Source organism: Salmo trutta, chromosome 21 (assembly GCF_901001165.1).
Source record: "Salmo trutta chromosome 21, fSalTru1.1, whole genome shotgun sequence".
NCBI classification, from domain to species: Eukaryota; Metazoa; Chordata; class Actinopteri; order Salmoniformes; family Salmonidae; genus Salmo; species Salmo trutta.
The window spans coordinates 30,051,323-30,070,498 of NC_042977.1; the positions used below are offsets into that span (position 1 = coordinate 30,051,323).

A 19,176-nucleotide genomic window follows, 5' to 3' on the forward strand; every position below is an offset into this window, starting at 1 on the left:
ACACACACACGCACACACACACACACGCACCCAGACACACAAACACACACACACATACGCAGACACAAACACACCTTCCGTCGGTGAGTTGGCACAATGAAGAAGGTCTCGATCTGGTGTTTGAGGAGGAAGGCATTTCTCTCATGACCGTTGCCTGGTTCAACCTCATAGTCTCCATTCAGGGAGTCCAGGGTCGCCTTGGTGATGTGGACCTTCCTGGTGGAGAAGGAGAAACACAAACAGAGTCAGCCTCATGTGGTGCTACCTACTGCCGTTGTGCTTTGGAGCAAGGCACTTAACCCCTAATTGCTCCAGAGGCGCTGCTCACAGCCTGTGTTGTGTGTTGTTGTGTGAGAAGTTGGGACAGTAGATTTTGGCATGGTGGTAACTGGTACTAACCCAGGCAGTCCCCCTGCCTCCATCACGTTGGCCAGTGTGACATCGTTGGACCACACGTCATACTGCCACTTCCTCAGTCCCAGGACCCCACACAGAACCCGGCCCGTGTGGAGACCCACACGCATGTTCAGATTCACCTCTGTGGCTTCCGCTACCGACCTGCAGGTGCATGAGAAGAGTCATGACAACATTAAAACATTGATACTGTGTGTATGTGTGTGTGATTGTGTGTGTATATGTGTGTGCGTGCGTACGTGTGTGTGTACCTGCCCGCCAGCCAAGTGCCATGTCCCTAAGTGTGCCTGCATGCATGTGTGTGTGAGTGTGTGCATACGAGTAGATGTGTGTGTGTTTGTGTGTACTATAGCATTCCCGTATACAAATAATTTCTTGCCTTAGCAGGCAATGTCATAAATTCCACAAATGTTATTCTTCCATGATAAATGGTGCTGCTCCTCTTCACCTAATAATATAGAAAGGCCAGGCAGCTGAGTTCTAACCACCCTCCCCCTCTCTCTCTCTGGAGGAAAAAGTGCACATGTTCTGGGGAGATAAGCCAGAAGGACAAAATGGTTGCTACACTGGATTCTAAACTATTTTTTACTTTTTTTAATAATGTAAGAGTGCAGACAGAGGAAAATTCCATCCGTATGGAGGGAGCAGGGTGAGATTTAAGAGCAATCTTTAGACTTTAAAATAAACAGGGCAAAATGCTACACTGGTCACCAATAGGAATATAAATGAATATGCATATGAATCTACTGTTAATATAAAAAGGCATGTGTTTTCATTGTGCATTGTAGCCCTATGTGTCTGTGTATAGTCCTATACTGTCCGTTTTTGAATACTGACATCCTGTGTGGCCTTGTGCACATAGAGCCATATAAGACCAAGTCCATGGCCATGCATTTAACACGGAATGGGATAAAGCTTTTTGAAGTATTGAGCTCTTTCTTCTTTCTCCAAATTGTGCAGGACATGCAAATGAGACAAACACTTTCACGCTTCATAAGGAAGCATCCAAATACATTTCCATTCCCGCGCCCTCAAATGAGATTCCACTCTCAACTCTATCTGCAGTCTTGGCATGTATTCATAGCAGCCATTGACAATCCCACTAAGGAATCCTTCAGCCTGGACTCACTTGAACCACTGTGGTTTAGATGAGAAGAATAGAGAATAGCAAAATATCCCCAGTCTTCAGTTGGGCCTTTATCCCTGGTCAAACCAAATGAATCAATATAATGGCTGAAAGCCATGCAGCTGCTCATTCCACAGAGCCATAAAGAGCTATGTGATATGGTATCCATCACAACTCAATGTGTCTGTACCTAGGGCTGTGGCAGTCACAAAATGTTGGTCTCGTGGTAATTGACCGTTAATTATGTAAACACATTTAGCATCCCCCTGGCTTCCACACACAGCCTACAAGCCACTGATGCAGACCTCTGGAACAGCTACATTTGAATAAAGTCTAATAAAGTCTTATAAAGTCTAATAAATCCATGCAATACAGCCTACACCTTCACAATAACTCCATTATTTATTTTAGACAGGTCTAAAGAAGCATGATATGAAGAAAATGAAGTATATTTCAGAAGAACAGAATAGCATACTCTGAGTTGTCCTTATGTTTGGTCCTGATCTGGCTATGCCAAATTGCTGTGGGCTACACTAGGTGACGTGTTAACCACGGACGACCCATACAACCTGGGACATAACATCACATCAGCCCGGGACCTGGCCAAGAACACGACGTCATGGAGAGACAAATGCCGCAGCGCTACGCTCCAAGGTGCTAGCAATGACTGAGTGAGTGTTTACCAGAAACCTATAGACTCACGTGATGGTGTCGATCATGTCCAGGCCCATCTCCACGCAGCAGTGAGCGTGGTCAGTCTTGGGCTGGGTCAGACCTGACACACAGTAGTAACAGTCTCCCAGGATCTTTATACGCCTACAGTGGTTCTCCTGTCAATCAGAGACAGAGACGGGGTAGAGGGAGAGAGAGAGAGAGAGCGTGAGAGAGAGTAGAGAAAGAGGGCTATATAAAGCAGGCAGACAGGCATCGAGGCATTTAGTTACTGTTCGATTGAATGTTGTAATGGGCAAAACGAGTGACTTAAGCAACTTTGAGCGTGGTATGATTGTCAGTGCCCGGCGCGCCAGTTCCGGTACCTCAGAAACGGCCGGCCTCCTGGGCTTTTCACACACGACAGTGTCTAGCTTTTACAGAGAATGGTGCGACAAACAAAAAACATCCAGTCAGCGGATATCCTTTGGACGAAAACAGCTCATTGATGAGAGGTTGAAGGAGAATTGCAAGTATCGTGCAAGCTAACAGGCGGGCCACAAACAGGCAAATAACGGAGCGCTACAACAGTGGTGTGCAGAACGACATCTCTGAACGCACAACTTGTCGATCCTTGTCACGGATGGGCTATTGCAGCAGACGACAACACCGGGTTCCACTGCTGTCAGCTAAAAACAAGAAGCGGCTCCAGTGACCATGCGATCACCAACACTGGACAATTGAGGAGTGGAAAAACATTGCCTGGTCCGACAAATCCCGGTTCCTGTTGCCTCATGCTGATGGTAGAGTCAGGATTTCCCGTAAGCAGCATGAGTACATGGAACCATCCTGCCTGTTGTCAATGGTACAGGCTGGTGGCAGTGGTGTAATGGTTGCTCAATTGAAACCAATTGAGCAACGTTTCCATGCCCCAAAGAATTCCGGCTGTTCTGGAGGAAAAGGGGGGTCTGATCCGGTACTAGGTGAGTGTACCTAATAAATAAATATTCAGAGCAGTATGCCAGACCTACGATATTAGATTGCCTGGTGCCCTCTATCTAATATCCATTCCCCTAAGCCAGTGGTTCTCAATCCTGGTCCTGGGGACCCAAAGGGGTGCACGTTTTAGTTTTCCCAAGAACTACAGAGCTGATTCAAATGATCAACTCATCATCAGGCTTTGAGGATTTGAATCAGGTGTGTAGTGCTTGGGAAAAAACTAAAACGTGCACCCATTTGGGTTCCCAGGACCAGGTTGAGAACCACTGCAAGCCATTCAGGGTACATACTGTATGAAAATCTGTGCATCCGAATTGGGTCTTGTGCATCCATATACAATATGCACTAATGTGCAAATACACTGACCTATCCGGTCCCACTTTAAACAGAGTACAATTTATAAAGGCTTTATATAGCATACATAAAGGCTTCATAGGCATCACATATATGCTTCACAAATCATCTATAAGAATATGTCATACTCTATAAATGGTCTATAAACATACATATGTCACATTTTGCAATTCATCCTACAGTTAGAATTGTTATGTCCTTATGCCTTCATGTGATTTGTTAAGAACCTTGAAATGCATGTGTTGTATCAACGTGCTATATAAATACAATTTGATTTCATGTCACGCTTTATACACCATTTGTAGAGTATCCCATATGCTTATAGATGATTTGTGAAGCATTTATGTAGTCCTTATGAATCCTTTATGTATGCTATATAAAGCCTTTATAAATTGTACTTAATTTAAAGGGGTGCTGCACATTCGGTAGGCTACTGTGCGTGATGTACACACTAATGTGAACATACAGTATATTGCATCATGTTCTGCACAGCACAATTCTTATATATTTCGTACTTTTTTTAGGTATTTTCTTAAAACTGCATTGTTGGTTAAGGGCTTGTAAGTAAGCATTTCACTGTAAGGTGTAATACCTGCTGTACTCGGCGCATGTGACAAATAACATTTGATTTGATTTGATATAAAATGTAATTAAATGAAAACAGATAAAAACAGTCCCCACTCCAACAAGTATCATCAATGTAGTATACTGTAGGCTACTGTGTGTGAAGTACACACTAACGTGAACATACAGTTTATTGCAAGATGTACTGTACAGTGCAATTCCAACTTAAATAAGGAACTGCTTCTAAGCGCAGAACCACAAGAGTCCCCACTCCATCATATCATATGATCAGTGTTGTAGACGTTTGTTGGTGAGTCACACCGCCTGCCTGCCTGCCTGGCTGCCTGGCATGATGTGAAGCTGTGCTCTGTTCTGGGATGAAAGGTGCGTTGGAAGTCTAACCCATCATTAAGGATCTGTGAGCCACAGACATCACTGTGAGCTAGCTGAACTAGGGGTGGGGGCTGGGCTGCTATGGGGTAATACAATATCCCAGCTCCCGTTGTTTCTCCATGGAAGAGATGTGATCGTGGGCTGAGCAGAGCATGTGAACAAAAAAAACTCAAAGCCCCAAAACTATGCAGTGCATCTCTCAGTGTGCCACGGGAAGAAGAACATGGAGATGGAAGCTCTATTTCTAACATGCAAGTCTATTTGTGTTGAATGAGACAGACAGACAGACAGACAGACAGACAGACAGACAGACAGACAGACAGACAGACAGACAGACAGACAGACAGACAGACAGACAGACAGACAGACAGACAGACAGACAGACAGACAGACAGACAGACAGACAGACAGACAGACAGACAGACAGACAGGTTACAGTCGCTTTGTTATCGCTCAGTGGCACTGAGGCATATTTCTTTCAAGTCAGATATTGTCTTAAAAGATAAACATAAAAAAAGGAAATTCTGTGTTTTGATAGGAGCTTAACAGCAATAATGAATGATGAAAATAATGCGGAAAAACTCGGATTCGTTTAATGGACAAAATCATAATTCATCATAAATCAAATAACATTATATTTGTCACATGCGCCGAACACAACTGGTGTAGACTTTACCGTGAAATGCTTACTTGCGAGCCCTTTCCCAACAGTGCACTTAAAAAGTAAGTCAATTAGCAAAAAAAAAATAGAAAATAGTAGCATAATAGATAACAATAACGAGGCTATATACCAGGGGTACCCAGTCAATGTGCAGGGGTACGAGGTAGTTGAGGTAAAATGTACATGTGTAGCTAGGGGTAAAAGTGACTAGGCAATCAGGACAGATAATAAACAGAGTAGCAACAGCGTATGTTAAGAGTGTATAAATGTGACTATGTGTGGCGTCAATATGTATGTGTGTGTGTGTGTTTTGTGTGTATGAGCATAGGTAGTGTGTGTGTGTGTGTGTGTGTGTGTGTGTGTGTGTGTGTGTGTGTGTGTGTGTGTGTGTGTGTGTGTGTGTGTAACTGTGTGGGTAGAGTCCAGTGAGTGTGCATAGATTCAGTGCAAAAAAGGGTCAATGCAAATAGTCCGGGTAGACATTTGATTAACCCTATCAGTCCCGAGATCCTAGCAAAAATCAGCTTGTTATTTATCTGACTTATATTTCGACTCACAATTAAGTTTTTTACCATTTTCTTTTCAGGACAATCAGTATAACACAAAATCATTTGACATAAACAGTTGCATTCATGAGTTTTATTGATAAATGTAAATTAAAAAAAGGTAAGTCATAGCAAAAACCTGATCAAAAGGAATTTATATGAACTCTGTAAGTAGAGAAATGTTTTGCTCACTGGGAAATGAATATCCAACTAGTCAGCGTTAACTGTGTGGAGATTGGAGTTTGTGACAACAACTATGTGAGCTTATTACAGAATTATAGACACTATGTCCTGGGATTTCCAATAATCTTCTATTTAGAAGAAGCCCTTACCTTCTAACAACTGTTGTGAGCATCTTAGAGAAAAACCTGTTTTTCTCCTTCGGGATCCGCCCTTGCCTGACAAACACCGCTTTAGCTCGGCGCCCGTTAATCACACAGACTAATGGTGGGTATCTATGGATGCAGAAGAACTAGACAAATTGTGTGTTTGAGCTACAACAGAAGTCTGTAGCTCAAACACACAATGTTTAAAAGGGGTTAGAAGTACAAAATGCACCAGCAATACGGTGGGATTTATTGGGTTAACTGTTAAGGAGCCTTTTGGTCCAAGACTTTGTGCTCCGGTACCGCTTGCCGTGCGGTAACAGAGCGAACAGTCCGTGGCTTGGGTGGCTGGGGTCTTTGACAGTTTTTCGGGCCTTCCTCTGACACCGTGTGTTCCTCATATCCAGATGGGAGAGGCCAGTGTGGAGTGCAATAGAGATAGTGTCATCTGTGGATCTGTTGGGGCGGTATGCGAGTTGCAATAGGCGATAGTCGTTTAGACAGGTTACTTTGGCGTTCTTGGGCACAGGGACTACAGCGGTCTCTTGACCACATAACCTGTCAAGGCAAAACTAGGTCTTAGCCATCTAATCATAACCAATGTGACGGGTGACACGTAGCCTCACTTCTGAGAAGACAGTAGTATTGATTAAAGAATCGAACAACAGAAAGAACAAATACAAAAACGTACACCATCAACCCTCCAAAGCCCAAAACTAATCTAAGTTTACTTCCCAGACCCAACTAGGTAGAATGAACAGTGTAACCTAAATTAAATAGACACAAAAATAGTTTGGAACACGTACTGGAAATTCTGAAACTTCAGAGGAGAGCAAGTGTTTTGGGCTCTACTTGAGGCCCCTAGCTATTTCACTAGGTCTTTACAGCTGTGTGACTGCAGAAACAACAGTTATACATTTTCATTAGAACTTCTGAGACTCCACTTCACTTCCTCTGTTCCATCGGTCCCCTACACACACACATTTCAAATAGACAGCTTAGGCAATAACACTGTGCCAAAGGAGCAAGCCACAGAGTTAAGCCACCTGCTTTAAGAACGTACATCCCAACTGTTCACTAACAGGTAAGTCTCCGTCTACATCCCAATTGGCACCCCATTCCCTACAAAGTGCATTACATACAGAACAGAGTGCTATTTGGGACTTAGCCTTAAAAAGAAAAGAAAAGAAAATAATAAATAATTAATTTTCTCTTAGTTTAACACTCAATGGTTGCCAGGCTACCCAGACTCCTTCCTCCGGCTAAACACTACGCCACACCCACGGACATTAGTTTCTTCTCCGCAATGAGTCTGGATCTGAGTACTTCCCCATCCCTTCAGCGAATGCGAACACATTCGGGGCCGTCTGATTGATCCAGAAAGTGATGGGTTGGGCCAGAGCCAGAACACATTTGTCGTTGGAAAGAGAGAGACCAGAGAGTGTTAAAGAGAACATCCTCCTACTGTACAACAGAAGAGCTACACTATATAAACAAAAGTATGTGGACACCCCTTCAAATAAGTGGATTTGGCTATTTCAGCCACACCAGTTGCTGACAGGTGTATAAAATCAAGCACACAGCCATGCAATCATAAACAAACAATGGCAGTGGAATGACCTTACTGAAGTGCTCAGCGACTTTCAACATGGCGCCGTCATAGGATGCCACCTTTCCAACAAATCATTTCATCAAATTTCTGCCCTGCTAGAGCTGCCCTGGTCAACTGTAAGTGCTGTTATAGTGAAGTGGAAATGTCTAGGTGCAACAACGGCTCAGCCGCGAAGTGGTAGGCCACACAAGCTCACACAAAGGCACTGCCGAGTGCTGAAGCGAGTAACACGTAAAAATCATCTCCTTGGTTGCAACACTCACCAGTGAGTTCCTAACTGCCTTTGGAAGCAATGTCAGCCCAATAACTTTTCGTCCGGAGCTTCATGAAATGGATTTCCATGGTCGAGCAGCCACACACAAGCCTAAGATCACCATGCGCAATGACAAGCGTCGCCTGGAGTGGTGTAAAGCTCACCAACATAGGACTCTGGAGCAGTGGAAACATGTTCTCTCCACCATCTGACAGTCCAACGGCTGAATCTGGGTTTGGCAAATGACAGGAAAATGCTACCTTCCCCAATGCATAGTGCCAACTGTAAAGTTTGGTGGAGGATGAAAAATCGTCTGGGGCTGTTTTTCATGATTTGGCTAGGCCTCTTAGTTCCAGTGAAGGGACATTTTAACACGACAGCATACAATGACATTCTAGACGATTCTGTGCTTCCAACTTTGTGGCAACAGTTTGGGGTAAGCTCTTTCCTGTTTCAGCATGACAATGCGCCCGTGCACAAAGCGAGGTCCATACAGAAATGGTTTGTCAAGGTTGGTGTGAAAGAACTTGACTGGCCTGCACAGAGCCCTGACCTCAACCCCATCGAACACCTTTGAGATTAATTGGAACGCCGACTGCGAGCATGTCCTAATCGCCCAACATCAGTGCCCGATCTCACTAATGCTCTTGTGGCTGGAAGCACATCCCTGCAGTCCCCTATGACTTTGGAATGAGATGTTGGACGAGCAGGTAGTGTAGCTACTGCACTAATAGGCTAAGCCACCTACCAGGAAATACCCATAAACCTACATGACCTCAGTAGTTGGGAAGACAGATATAGGGAAGACAGATATAGGGAAGACAGATATAGGGAAGACAGATATAGGGAAGACAGATATAGCTAAGACAGATATAGCTAGATGCAAAATGAACATCCCATCCAAAAGAGAGGTGCAAACAATCTGCTAGTAAAGATTCCTAAACCTACACCACTATATGTACCCACATGGGAACACACCTAAACGTCATCTTTTTAATATAAACAATCACAAACAATCACATGAGCAACCAGGGGTGATTGAAACTAGGGTGAAACCAGGGTATAACGTCCATGGTCGGGGGATATCTTAGGGCCAAGACAGTGAGGGTATAACAGGTGGTGGGCTATATAGAGCCTGGCTATAGTGAGGCTACAGTGGGTAGATAGAGGCTGGAGCTGTGGACAGAAAAGCCCTGGTGCTTAGAAAGGCTCCTCCTCTCCTCTCAGTCCTCTCTCTGTGCTGTGCTGCTTCTCTTCTCCTGTCCCTGTGTTAGTTCATCTGATCTGCCTAGTGAGCTAGGGCTTAGGAGGCTGATTCAAACCCAAGCCATGCAGGATTACTCTAGCCCTATCACGTGACCATACCACCCATGTGCAATCTATACAGCCATAATGTACAGAGAGAGAGAGAGAGAGAGAGAGAGAGAGAGAGAGAGATAGAGATAGAGACAGAGACAGACAGACAGCGAGAGAGAGAGAAAGAGAGACAGATGGGGAGAAGAAGAGAAGGGGACAGATATACAGACACACACTTTAGAACACACACATGTATATAGACACTTGTTGGTGTTAAGGGGTGAATGGGGCTAATGTTTACATCCAGATCCTTACTGTTGTATGTCCCCTCCCTCTTCGAGGTGACAAGGCATAGTAGAGAATGTCATCAAGACAAGACGGCCTGGCCATGGCCCTAGCCCATCAATATTGTGTTATATTGATCTGTCATTGTGTCAATGACAACATACAGTGAGGGAAAAATGTATTTGATCCCCTGCTGATTTTGTACGTTTGCCCACTGACAAAGAAATGATCAGTCTATAATTTTAATGGTAGGTTTATTTGAACAGTGAGAGACAGAATAACAACAACAAAAACCAGAAAAACGCATGTCAAAAATGTTATAAAATGATTTGCATTTTAATGAGGGAAATAAGTATTTGACCCCTCTGCAAAACATGACTTAGTACTTGGTGGCAAAACCCTTGTTGACAATCACAGAGGTCAGACGTTTCTTGTAGTTGGCCACCAGGTTTGCACACATCTCAGGAGGGATTTTGTCCCACTCCTCTTTGCAGATCTTCTCCGAGTCATTAAGGTTTCGAGGCTGACGTTTGGCAACTCGTACCTTCAGCTCCCTCCACAGATTTTCTATGGGATTAAGGTCTGGAGACTGGCTAGGCCACTCCAGGACCTAAATGTGCTTCTTCTTGAGCCACTCCTTTGTTGCCTTGGCCATGTGTTTTGGATCATTGTCATGCTGGAATACCCATCCACGACCCATTTTCAATGCCCTGGCTGAGGGAAGGAGGTTCTCACCCAAGATTTGCATGGCCCCGTCCTTCGTCCCTTTGATGCGGTGAAGTTGTCCTGTCCCCTTAGCAGAAAAACACCCCCAAAGCATAATGTTTCCACCTCCATGTTTGACGGTGGGGATGGTATTCTTGGGGTCATAGGCAGCATTCCTCCTCCTCCAAACACGGCGAGTTGAGTTGATGCCAAAGAGCTCCATTTTGGTCTCATCTGACCACAACACTTTCACCCAGTTGTCCTCTGAATCATTCAGATGTTCATTGGCAAACTTCAGACGGGCATGTATATGTGCTTTCTTGAGCAGGGGGACCTTGCGGGACTGCAGGATTTCAGTCCTTCACGGCGTAGTGTGTTACCAATTGTTTTCTTGGTGACTACGGTCCCAGCTGCCTTGAGATCATTGACAAGATCCTCCTGTGTAGTTCTGGGCTGATTCCTCACCGTTCTCATGATCATTGCAACTCCACGAGGTGAGATCTTGCATGGAGCCCCAGGCCGAGGGAGATTGACAGTTCTTTTGTGTTTCTTCCATTTGCGAATAATCGCACCAACTGTTGTCACCTTCTCACCAAGCTGCTTGGCGATGGTCTTGTAGCCCATTACAGCCTTGTGTAGGTCTACAGTCTTGTCCCTGACATCCTTGGAGACCTCTTTGGTCTTGGCCATGGTGGAGAGTTTGGAATCTGATTGATTGCTTCTGTGGACAGGTGTCTTTTATACAGGTAACAAACTGAGATTAGGAGCACTCCCTATAAGAGTGTGCCCCTAATCTCAGCTCGTTACCTGTATAAAAGACACCTGGGAGCCAGAAATCTTTCTGATTGAGAGGGGGTCAAATACTTATTTCTCTCATTAAAATGCAAATCAATTTATTACATTTTTGACATGCGTTTTCTGGATATTTTTTTGTTATTCTGTCTCTCATTGTTCAAATAAACCTACCATTAAAATGATAGACTGATCATTTCTTTGTCAGTGGGCAAACGTACAAAATCAGCAGGGGATCAAATACTTTTTTCCCTCACTGTACAGGTAACTGCCAAAATGAAGGAAACACCAACATAAAGCGTCTTAATAGGACATTGGACCACCACGAGCCGCCAGAGCCACCAGAACAGCTTCAATGCTCCTTGGCATAGATTCTACAAGTGTCTGGAACTCTATGGGAGGGATGTGACACCATTCTGCCACGAGAAATTCCATCATTTGGTGTTTTGTTGATGGTGGTGGAAAACGTTGTCTCAGAATCTCCAGAATCTCCCATAAGTGTTCAACTGAGTTGAGATGCGGTGACACACACACAGACACACACACACACACACACACACTTTAAACACTCTTTAAACCTTCTGCCTTATCTCGCTCCGCTTTATCTTAGCTCCGCCTTATCTCAGCTCACTGGTCACCATAGCAACACCCACCCGTAGCACGCGCTCCAGCAGGTATATTTCACCGGTCACCCCCAAAGCCAACACCTCCTTTGGTCGCCTTTCCTTCCAGTTCTCTGCTGCCATTGACTGGAACAAATTGCAAAAATCACTGAAATTGGAGACTTATATCTTATCTTAGCTACTTAGCTACTTGTAGGTCAGTCCCTTCCCTAAGGATGCTATGTGACATGGGACTGCTGTGCTCAGCTGTGTCCAATGGCTTCTCTGACACGCCACTCATTTACACAATGATGATAATGTGTGTGTGTGTGTATGTGTGTGTGAGGGCGTGCATGCGTGCGTGTGTGTATGTGTGTGGGCGTGTGTGTGTGTGTGTGAACCAAAAAGGAGCTCTGACTTGTTGAAATAATCCAAAAGGTCAGAGGAAGAAATATCAAAGCGTCCAACAAAAAATGGAAGCCCACCAATAAGTGGAGGGAACAGAGGGAGAGGGAGAGGAACAGCATGGGGAAGAAAGACACCGTTCAGGAAATCGAGCTGCTGTGAGCCGGTCTAAGAGCTCAGATGCAAAGAGGCGCTAAGAGAAGAGAGGAAGAGAGAGGAAGAGATAAAGGGAGAGAAGAGAGAGATGAGAGAGGGGGGAATAAAAAGCTCTGTGAAACTACAATGGAAACTGAGGAAAACACACACATGCACACACGCTCACATACGCACGCACACACACACAAGCATGCTCACACACACACACACACACACACACACACACACACACACACACACACACACACACGCACGCACGCACGCACGCACGCACACACACACACACACACACACACACACACACACACACACACACACACACACACAGACACACACACACACACATACACACACACACACACAAGCCAAAACCATTCAAATGAATTGCATAATATTGCTGTATTAATCAGCCCTGAGTGTGTCTCTTTCTGCACAGAGACTGTTGTTTCAGGGTCTGGCATGACAGAGAAAAACTAAACAGAGAGAAACAGTGTTTAAACAGTGCTAGAGCAGGAGAGGGATGGAGGAAAAAGTGGAATGTGTTTCTTCATCACATGCTAATTGTATTTTTCCTATACCACGAGACCTGATCACAAAAAAAAACGGAGTCCAAGTTATGGGCTATGATAGGACCTGGAGGTCTTCCTAATCAGGTCACATGATTAAGGAAAAACAAAAGGCCCAATGGGTTACAAATGTGTTATGAAGTCATCATTTAGGTTAGGTGCCCTTCAAATAAAGGAGGACCCCATAGTTTAAGACAGAATGGGTTAACCAAATTAAGAGTAATGGTATTTTTTTTTACTTTTATTTTGACACAATCACAGAGCAACATCAGTTCACCCTAAGGCGCAGGGAGGGCAGTGAAGGAGAGGCTGTGACAGAAGCCAGCGTGATTCAGTCTGTTAACAGCACAGGTTACAAAGAGACTGAGACCGCAAGGGAAGTGGGATCAAGCACAGCGCAGGCTAAATGTTTTACAAGCCTGAAGTCAAATAACACTAAGTTATTACTCATTTGCATTGTGCATGTCTTAGGGAGAGAGAGGGGAGGAGAGGGAGATAGAATGCGGGTGGGAAAAAAATAAGTGTGAGAAGTTAGGGAGAAGGAGAGGAGAGCACAAGGGAGGGGGGAGGGGAGAGGAGTAAAAGAAAGACAGACGAGCGGTAGGAGAGAAAGAGAAGAGAGGAGGAGTTGCTTAAGGCAGGACATTTGGAGAGAACGCTGCGTTCCTGGCCCACTACCACGGCGGATAGCCAACAAGTCCAACGGTTGGACAGGTGGTGTAGGGATGGTGTGGGGATGGGCAGGACTGGCGCGCTGAGACGCTGCCTGGTGGACATGTGGAATCGCCCGCTCATCGTCTGGAAAAGGGAGAGACAGCGTGTGTGTGTGAGTGTGTATGTGTGTGTGCTGTGGCAAGGCAGGATGAGTCACTTGCACTGCCACTTATTGCCAGCCTGGATCACAGTGACTGGGGCTATGGGTCAGGACACAGGGTGGAACCTCTGGTGAGGGAGTTTAAGTCGGGGGGACAACTGTCAGTGTGACACAGCCACTGGGGAGATGGAAGTGTGAAAATGTGATAGCTGCAACGCAATACACAATAGCTTATGAGAAATAGCTTAAAGCTCAATTTGAATTGTGGTCGCACATGTCGGCATCTACTATATACTGTACATAATATCTCTCTCTCTCTCTCCCCCATCTCTCTCTCCCCCTCCCCCTCTCTCTCTGTCTCTCCCCCCCTCTCTCTCTGACCCTCTCTCTCTCTCTCTCATTTACTCTGACTTGTGAGGCATTAGTGTGTAGGTTGTAGGACTGTCTTTACCATGCATGTATTTATTTACAATGTACTGTACCTACAGACTGGCCATGACCTTCTTCTGAATAACTGGTAAGACATACAGTACTGTAAAGCAAGAGCATTGAAGGCATTCTAATATATCAAATCAAATATGTAATAATGACAAAAATAACCAATGTCACAAATACTTCTAGGAATTCCCTTTTACTGTCTTGACTACCCTTCATCACTTTTAGAAAAACTACAGTTGTCTTGTCTGATTCTGTTTTTAATGCATGTAAACAAACAGACTTTTGTTCTATAAAAGCAAAAAAGGTTTGGTTGTAATCCAGTGGATTAAGGGATTGCACAGGCATGTGCACAGTGTAAGTAATGGGGGCCAGATTACAGAGAGATGTGGGGAAATGATCTGCTGGGTGTGTGTGAAGGGGTGGGGGTCTGAACCCTCTAACTCTAACACAACAAATACATGTGTCAGCCTAATATCAAGGTCTGGAATTCCCTGAAGAAGAGAAGGGATGGGTTGAGGCTACTACAGTAACAATGCCTGTTGTGAGAGCTGAATCTTAGAATTTATTCTACATTTGCATTTTACCTGACTGTAAGAATATCAATGATAATCGAAAAATCTAAATAGGCCAAAACAAGGTGAAGTACTAAAGTGTAAAGGCTTTTTTTGTTGTTGCATGGACTTTCAAGGCACCAACATAGCAAGAGAGTTGCTAAGAATGAAATACTGTATATTGACAGATGGACCGTGCAAATATTTTTCTTTTGACACTGGATGGAAAGATTGGGACAGATATAACTTGTATTAGTCCACTTTCCCCTCTCCTTTCCTCAGTTCATTCAGACTATCACAGAGGAGACATAGGAGCTTTAGTCAGGGGTAAATCTGGGATGGATTAAGAGTCCTGTCATCTCTTTCTCAGATGAGAGCGCGTATAATCATATTAAAAATCATATGGGGCCCTGATGTTCCTGATGACATCCTACTAAGCTGTAATGATAGCTGCAAGAGCCAGTCGACTGTATCCCGCATCCTTAAATGAAGACAGACACGATCCATATGGCTATGGGTCAAAACCTGACCAAGTTTTGACCCATAACTCAAGTTTTTAATTATTGCAAACACTTGAATGGTAAATATGTTGTTCGTATATATACGGTCTCACTGTGACACCACGCAAGGCAGACAGAGAAGAGGGCGACACATCCTTTTGTTCTCCCTTATATACTCTGACAGAGATAGTTCCCGCTCAATGCTGGCCTGTCAGGGTGAGGATGAGCATGGTTTAAACTTGCTCATCCTAACGTCGGCGTGCAGGCTGGTCCTGGCCTCGTGACGCACTTCCTGTTGCCGGGTGTAGTTCTTGTCTTCAGCAGTTGATTTATCCGTAGTTTATATACTTAATATTGTAGCATAGCTTCCCCGGTATATTATATAGGTTATGCAAACAAATAGCCAGTTCAACCCCAACAATACCCAGGTTAGTACAAGTTGTGATTCCATGTGCTGTAGCTAACTAGCATATTTGGTTCAACTGTTTAGAATTCTTCATCATTTATGCAAAACGTTATGGGATATTAGAATCCTCTTGTCTTAACCTTTGTTATTTTCAACCTAGTTTTTGTAGAGAAAATCTTAGTCACACCATTTTTTTATCTAGCAAAGGAGTTTTGTGCTTCACAAAGCAGTATTTTATGAAGATTGACAATTTTCATGAAAGCTATCTTAAATTTGTCCAACATTAGCTTGCTAGCTGAGCCAGTCACACTTCATATAAAATGAATGGGATGCTGCTAACCAACGAGCTACATTGTGCTGCACACACAATGCCGAATGCTTCCACCAAAAGCTAGCTAGCTAGCCACTTTAGTAGCTAACATTATAATGAGTTTTCATCTGTTTTCATGAAGCAACTGCCTGTTCTGCTGCGAGCCTTCGTAGTAGCCTCCTGAATCAGCTGCTGCTGCGTTTAGCTGACCCAATGTTACAACATAGCGATCGCGGCAAAACATGTTGATCTACGAATTGATTTCTGATAACATTCCCTCTTACTTTTGGGGCAGAATGTCTACAACTTGAGGGTAATTCAACAAACCAAGCAAGCTGTTTAGCTTTCAGTAAGGTAGAGCTAGCTGGCAAGACTATAAGCTAGCTACAAGTTCTGTGATAAGTAATGAATAAACCTTCAACATCTTCCTCACTGATAAAGCAGCAATTACTGAAATCCATGTGTCAAATTCCAAATGACTACAGTACATGACTTGGTGTTAGCACTTCAACAATAGGCACTAGGGTATCATGTAGATAAAGATGGAACACGTGACTGTATAGCAACTGAACAACACCTTGACCATGCCAGCATGTCTAGGAGCCATTCTATGGAACAGAATGAGAATGATAGTTCCAGAAGTGTCCAGCAGTAGACAGCCAGAGAGAGGGAGGACAGGAAGACTGTAGACTCACCGTGGCCAGCTCATCAAACTTCCCAAAGAGCTCGTTGAGTAGTTTGACCAGTTCCTGGGCTGTACACTGGGACGCCAGACTGGTGAACCCCACGATATCAGCAAACAGGATACTGGGAGAGAGAAGGAGAAATAGTTAGATACAAGTGATTTTTTTTATTTAATGTTCATTTAACTAGGCAAGTAATTTAAGAACAAATTCTTATTTACAATGACAGCCTACCGGGAAACAGTGTTTTAACTGCCTTGTTCAGGAGCAGAACAACAGATTTCTACCTTGTCAGCTCAGGGATTCAATCCAGCAACCTTTCAGTTACTGGCCCAACACTCAAACCACTAGGCTACCTGCCACCACATGCTAAATCAGACTGTCTCATTGGATTTGTTAAATTACATTTAGAAAGCGACGCCAAAGTGGAAGTGAGTGAGCATTGTCTCTATTCATAATGTGTTTTCCTCCAATCAATCAAACGTTGTGATTAACGAACCGTGACAGCCAATGAGATGATTCCTGTTCTATTCCACTGACTGACTGGCAGTGAAGTCAAGCAGATGAACTCAGAATAGAAACATGGATAATTCTTCCCTAGATCATTCTCATAGGAATCAAACCAGAGCCATGCCCTGTTAGGAGCTAGACAGAAATATAAATACATCTCAACCCTTAGACAAACTAACTAGATGAGTAGATATTATAAGCAGACACAACTCATATAGGGCCCAAAGTTTGTCTTGACTGGGGAAAATTCTGGCCCCTAGTTACATGGTGTAACAGGTCCTTAAGGGGACCTAACAACATGAATATGTATCTACTCAGACCTGAGAAGCTTAGTTATCTTGTATGGAATTGTCCTAACTGCTGGGGGAGCAGGGGAGGTATGGTAAGGGGATCATTCGTCTTCATCTACAGATGATGATTGACCATACTGCTTTGCATGTCTGTGTTTAAGGATCTCGTGGTCGAAGCGTCCTGCTGTCTTTCTTTAAGATGGACTTTTCACAGTGTGACAGAGCGCGCACACACACACACACACACACACACACACACACACACACACACACACACACACACACACACACACACACAAACACACACACACACAGCGTGTCCCTCCGGCGTGACGATCTGTGAGCTACTAAATGCCAGTTTGTCATATACCAGATGTCAATGGAATGAACTGCAATGGATTCAATTTACTGTGATTGTTTTAATTGGAAGCCATCTACGAGCAGCAAACATTTGGAGAGAGAACTTGACATATTTTTCTCATGGTGAAACATGAGCTGTGGTTAAACAGCCATTTTAATGCAGCTCCAGTCCTATCCCACAGCCCCAAACCTAAATAGCACCACCCCCCAGCTCCCACCCCAAAACCCACCCCAGACACAAAATGAATTGACTCTTAAGGACATGAACGCTTTCTGAATCAAACAAATCATCCTATTAGGGCCATTTATATGATTCGATGTTATTAGCCAAATGTTGGATATTGTCCTCCCCAGTGCCCCATCACCAGGCCAGGCAGACATAGTTGACCTTCCATCATGTCCCCCACCCAGATCTCATCTCATCACATTCCAGGGATCATGTCTTCTCTCTCCCTAGTATACTAATGTGTGGCGAGGTTAGGAGCTGCTCTGACAGCAAAAACTAACACATTTCTGTTTTATCAAGTGTATAATGGACAAATAAAGATTGTATTTTATTGTAACGTCACCAAGTCCCTCTGAAGCAGCCAGGCGCTAGCTAGAACTAGACCCACACAGCGACCCAGAGGGGGTCAAGCCTAGAGGTCCCTCAGGGGTGGAGTGTGTGTGTGTGTGTGTGTGTGTGTGTGTGTGTGTGTGTGTGTGTGTGTGTGTGTGTGTGTGTGTGTGTGTGTGTGTGTGTGTGTGTGAAGTAGTCGTTGACATCAAGGTTCATGTAAAGAGCAGGACAGAAAGATTCTACTTGATGAGGTGGCTTGTGTGGGGCGCAGCACACACAAACACACATGCACACACACACACAACACATCATCAACAGGCATAAAGCCCCCAGAGGGCCCTGCTCTAGGAACACTAGACCTGCCAGGTGTGACAAGAATGTGTCAGGTGGGATTCAGCAGACGACTGTGACGCAACCTGTCTGTCTGTCTGCCTGTCAGGGATTACGCAACAATAGCAGACTGTCAGCAGGATTGGGCATGTTGCAGTAGTGGTGCATGGGTAAAATCAATGGGGAAGATAATCCAGGAAAAAAGCTATATTACAACTTGTGTTCTGATAATTGCATTGTTTAACCCATTAGTTCATACACCACCTTGACAACATGGTGACAACAGTCACACAGTGGCAGAATAAATTCAATATCACATTTTTTATTTGTTATTATATATTATTTATTTTTCCTTTTGTTTATTTGTATTGTTTATTAGTTATATTTAAATTTTATTTGTAGCTTTTTTAGTTTATGATTTTTTTTACTTCAGTTTATTTAGTAAATACTTTTAAATACTTATTTTTCTTAAAACTGCATTGTTGGTTAAGGGCTTGTAAGTAAGCATTTCACTGTAAGGTGTATACCTGTTGTATTCGGCGCAAGTGACAAATAAAATTTGATTTTATTTGTTTCATCACAAAACCAGAGAGAAACCTCTATCCGGTGAAGTCCACAAAGCAAATATTGCATGTATCAAACAGTTACATGACCTACAGCATGGTAAAGCAAGTCAATGTTTTCGACATTTTCAAACTGCTAAACAACTATGTATTTAGA

The 19,176-nt window shown here is 43.9% G+C and overlaps 1 protein-coding gene across 1 annotated transcript in view; it reads right to left on the minus strand.

Moving 5' to 3' along the window:
• LOC115157130 (adenylate cyclase type 1) overlaps positions 1 to 19,176 on the minus strand; it is a 71,979-nt gene that overhangs the window by 34,567 nt on the left and 18,236 nt on the right. Inside the window, exons 4-7 of the mRNA XM_029705108.1 lie at positions 16,420 to 16,531; positions 2,243 to 2,370; positions 400 to 558; positions 75 to 216 (exon numbers count right to left, since the gene is read on the minus strand). Of these exons, the coding sequence (XP_029560968.1) occupies positions 75 to 216; positions 400 to 558; positions 2,243 to 2,370; positions 16,420 to 16,531 (541 nt within the window). The remainder of the gene's footprint in view (positions 1 to 74; positions 217 to 399; positions 559 to 2,242; positions 2,371 to 16,419; positions 16,532 to 19,176) is intronic.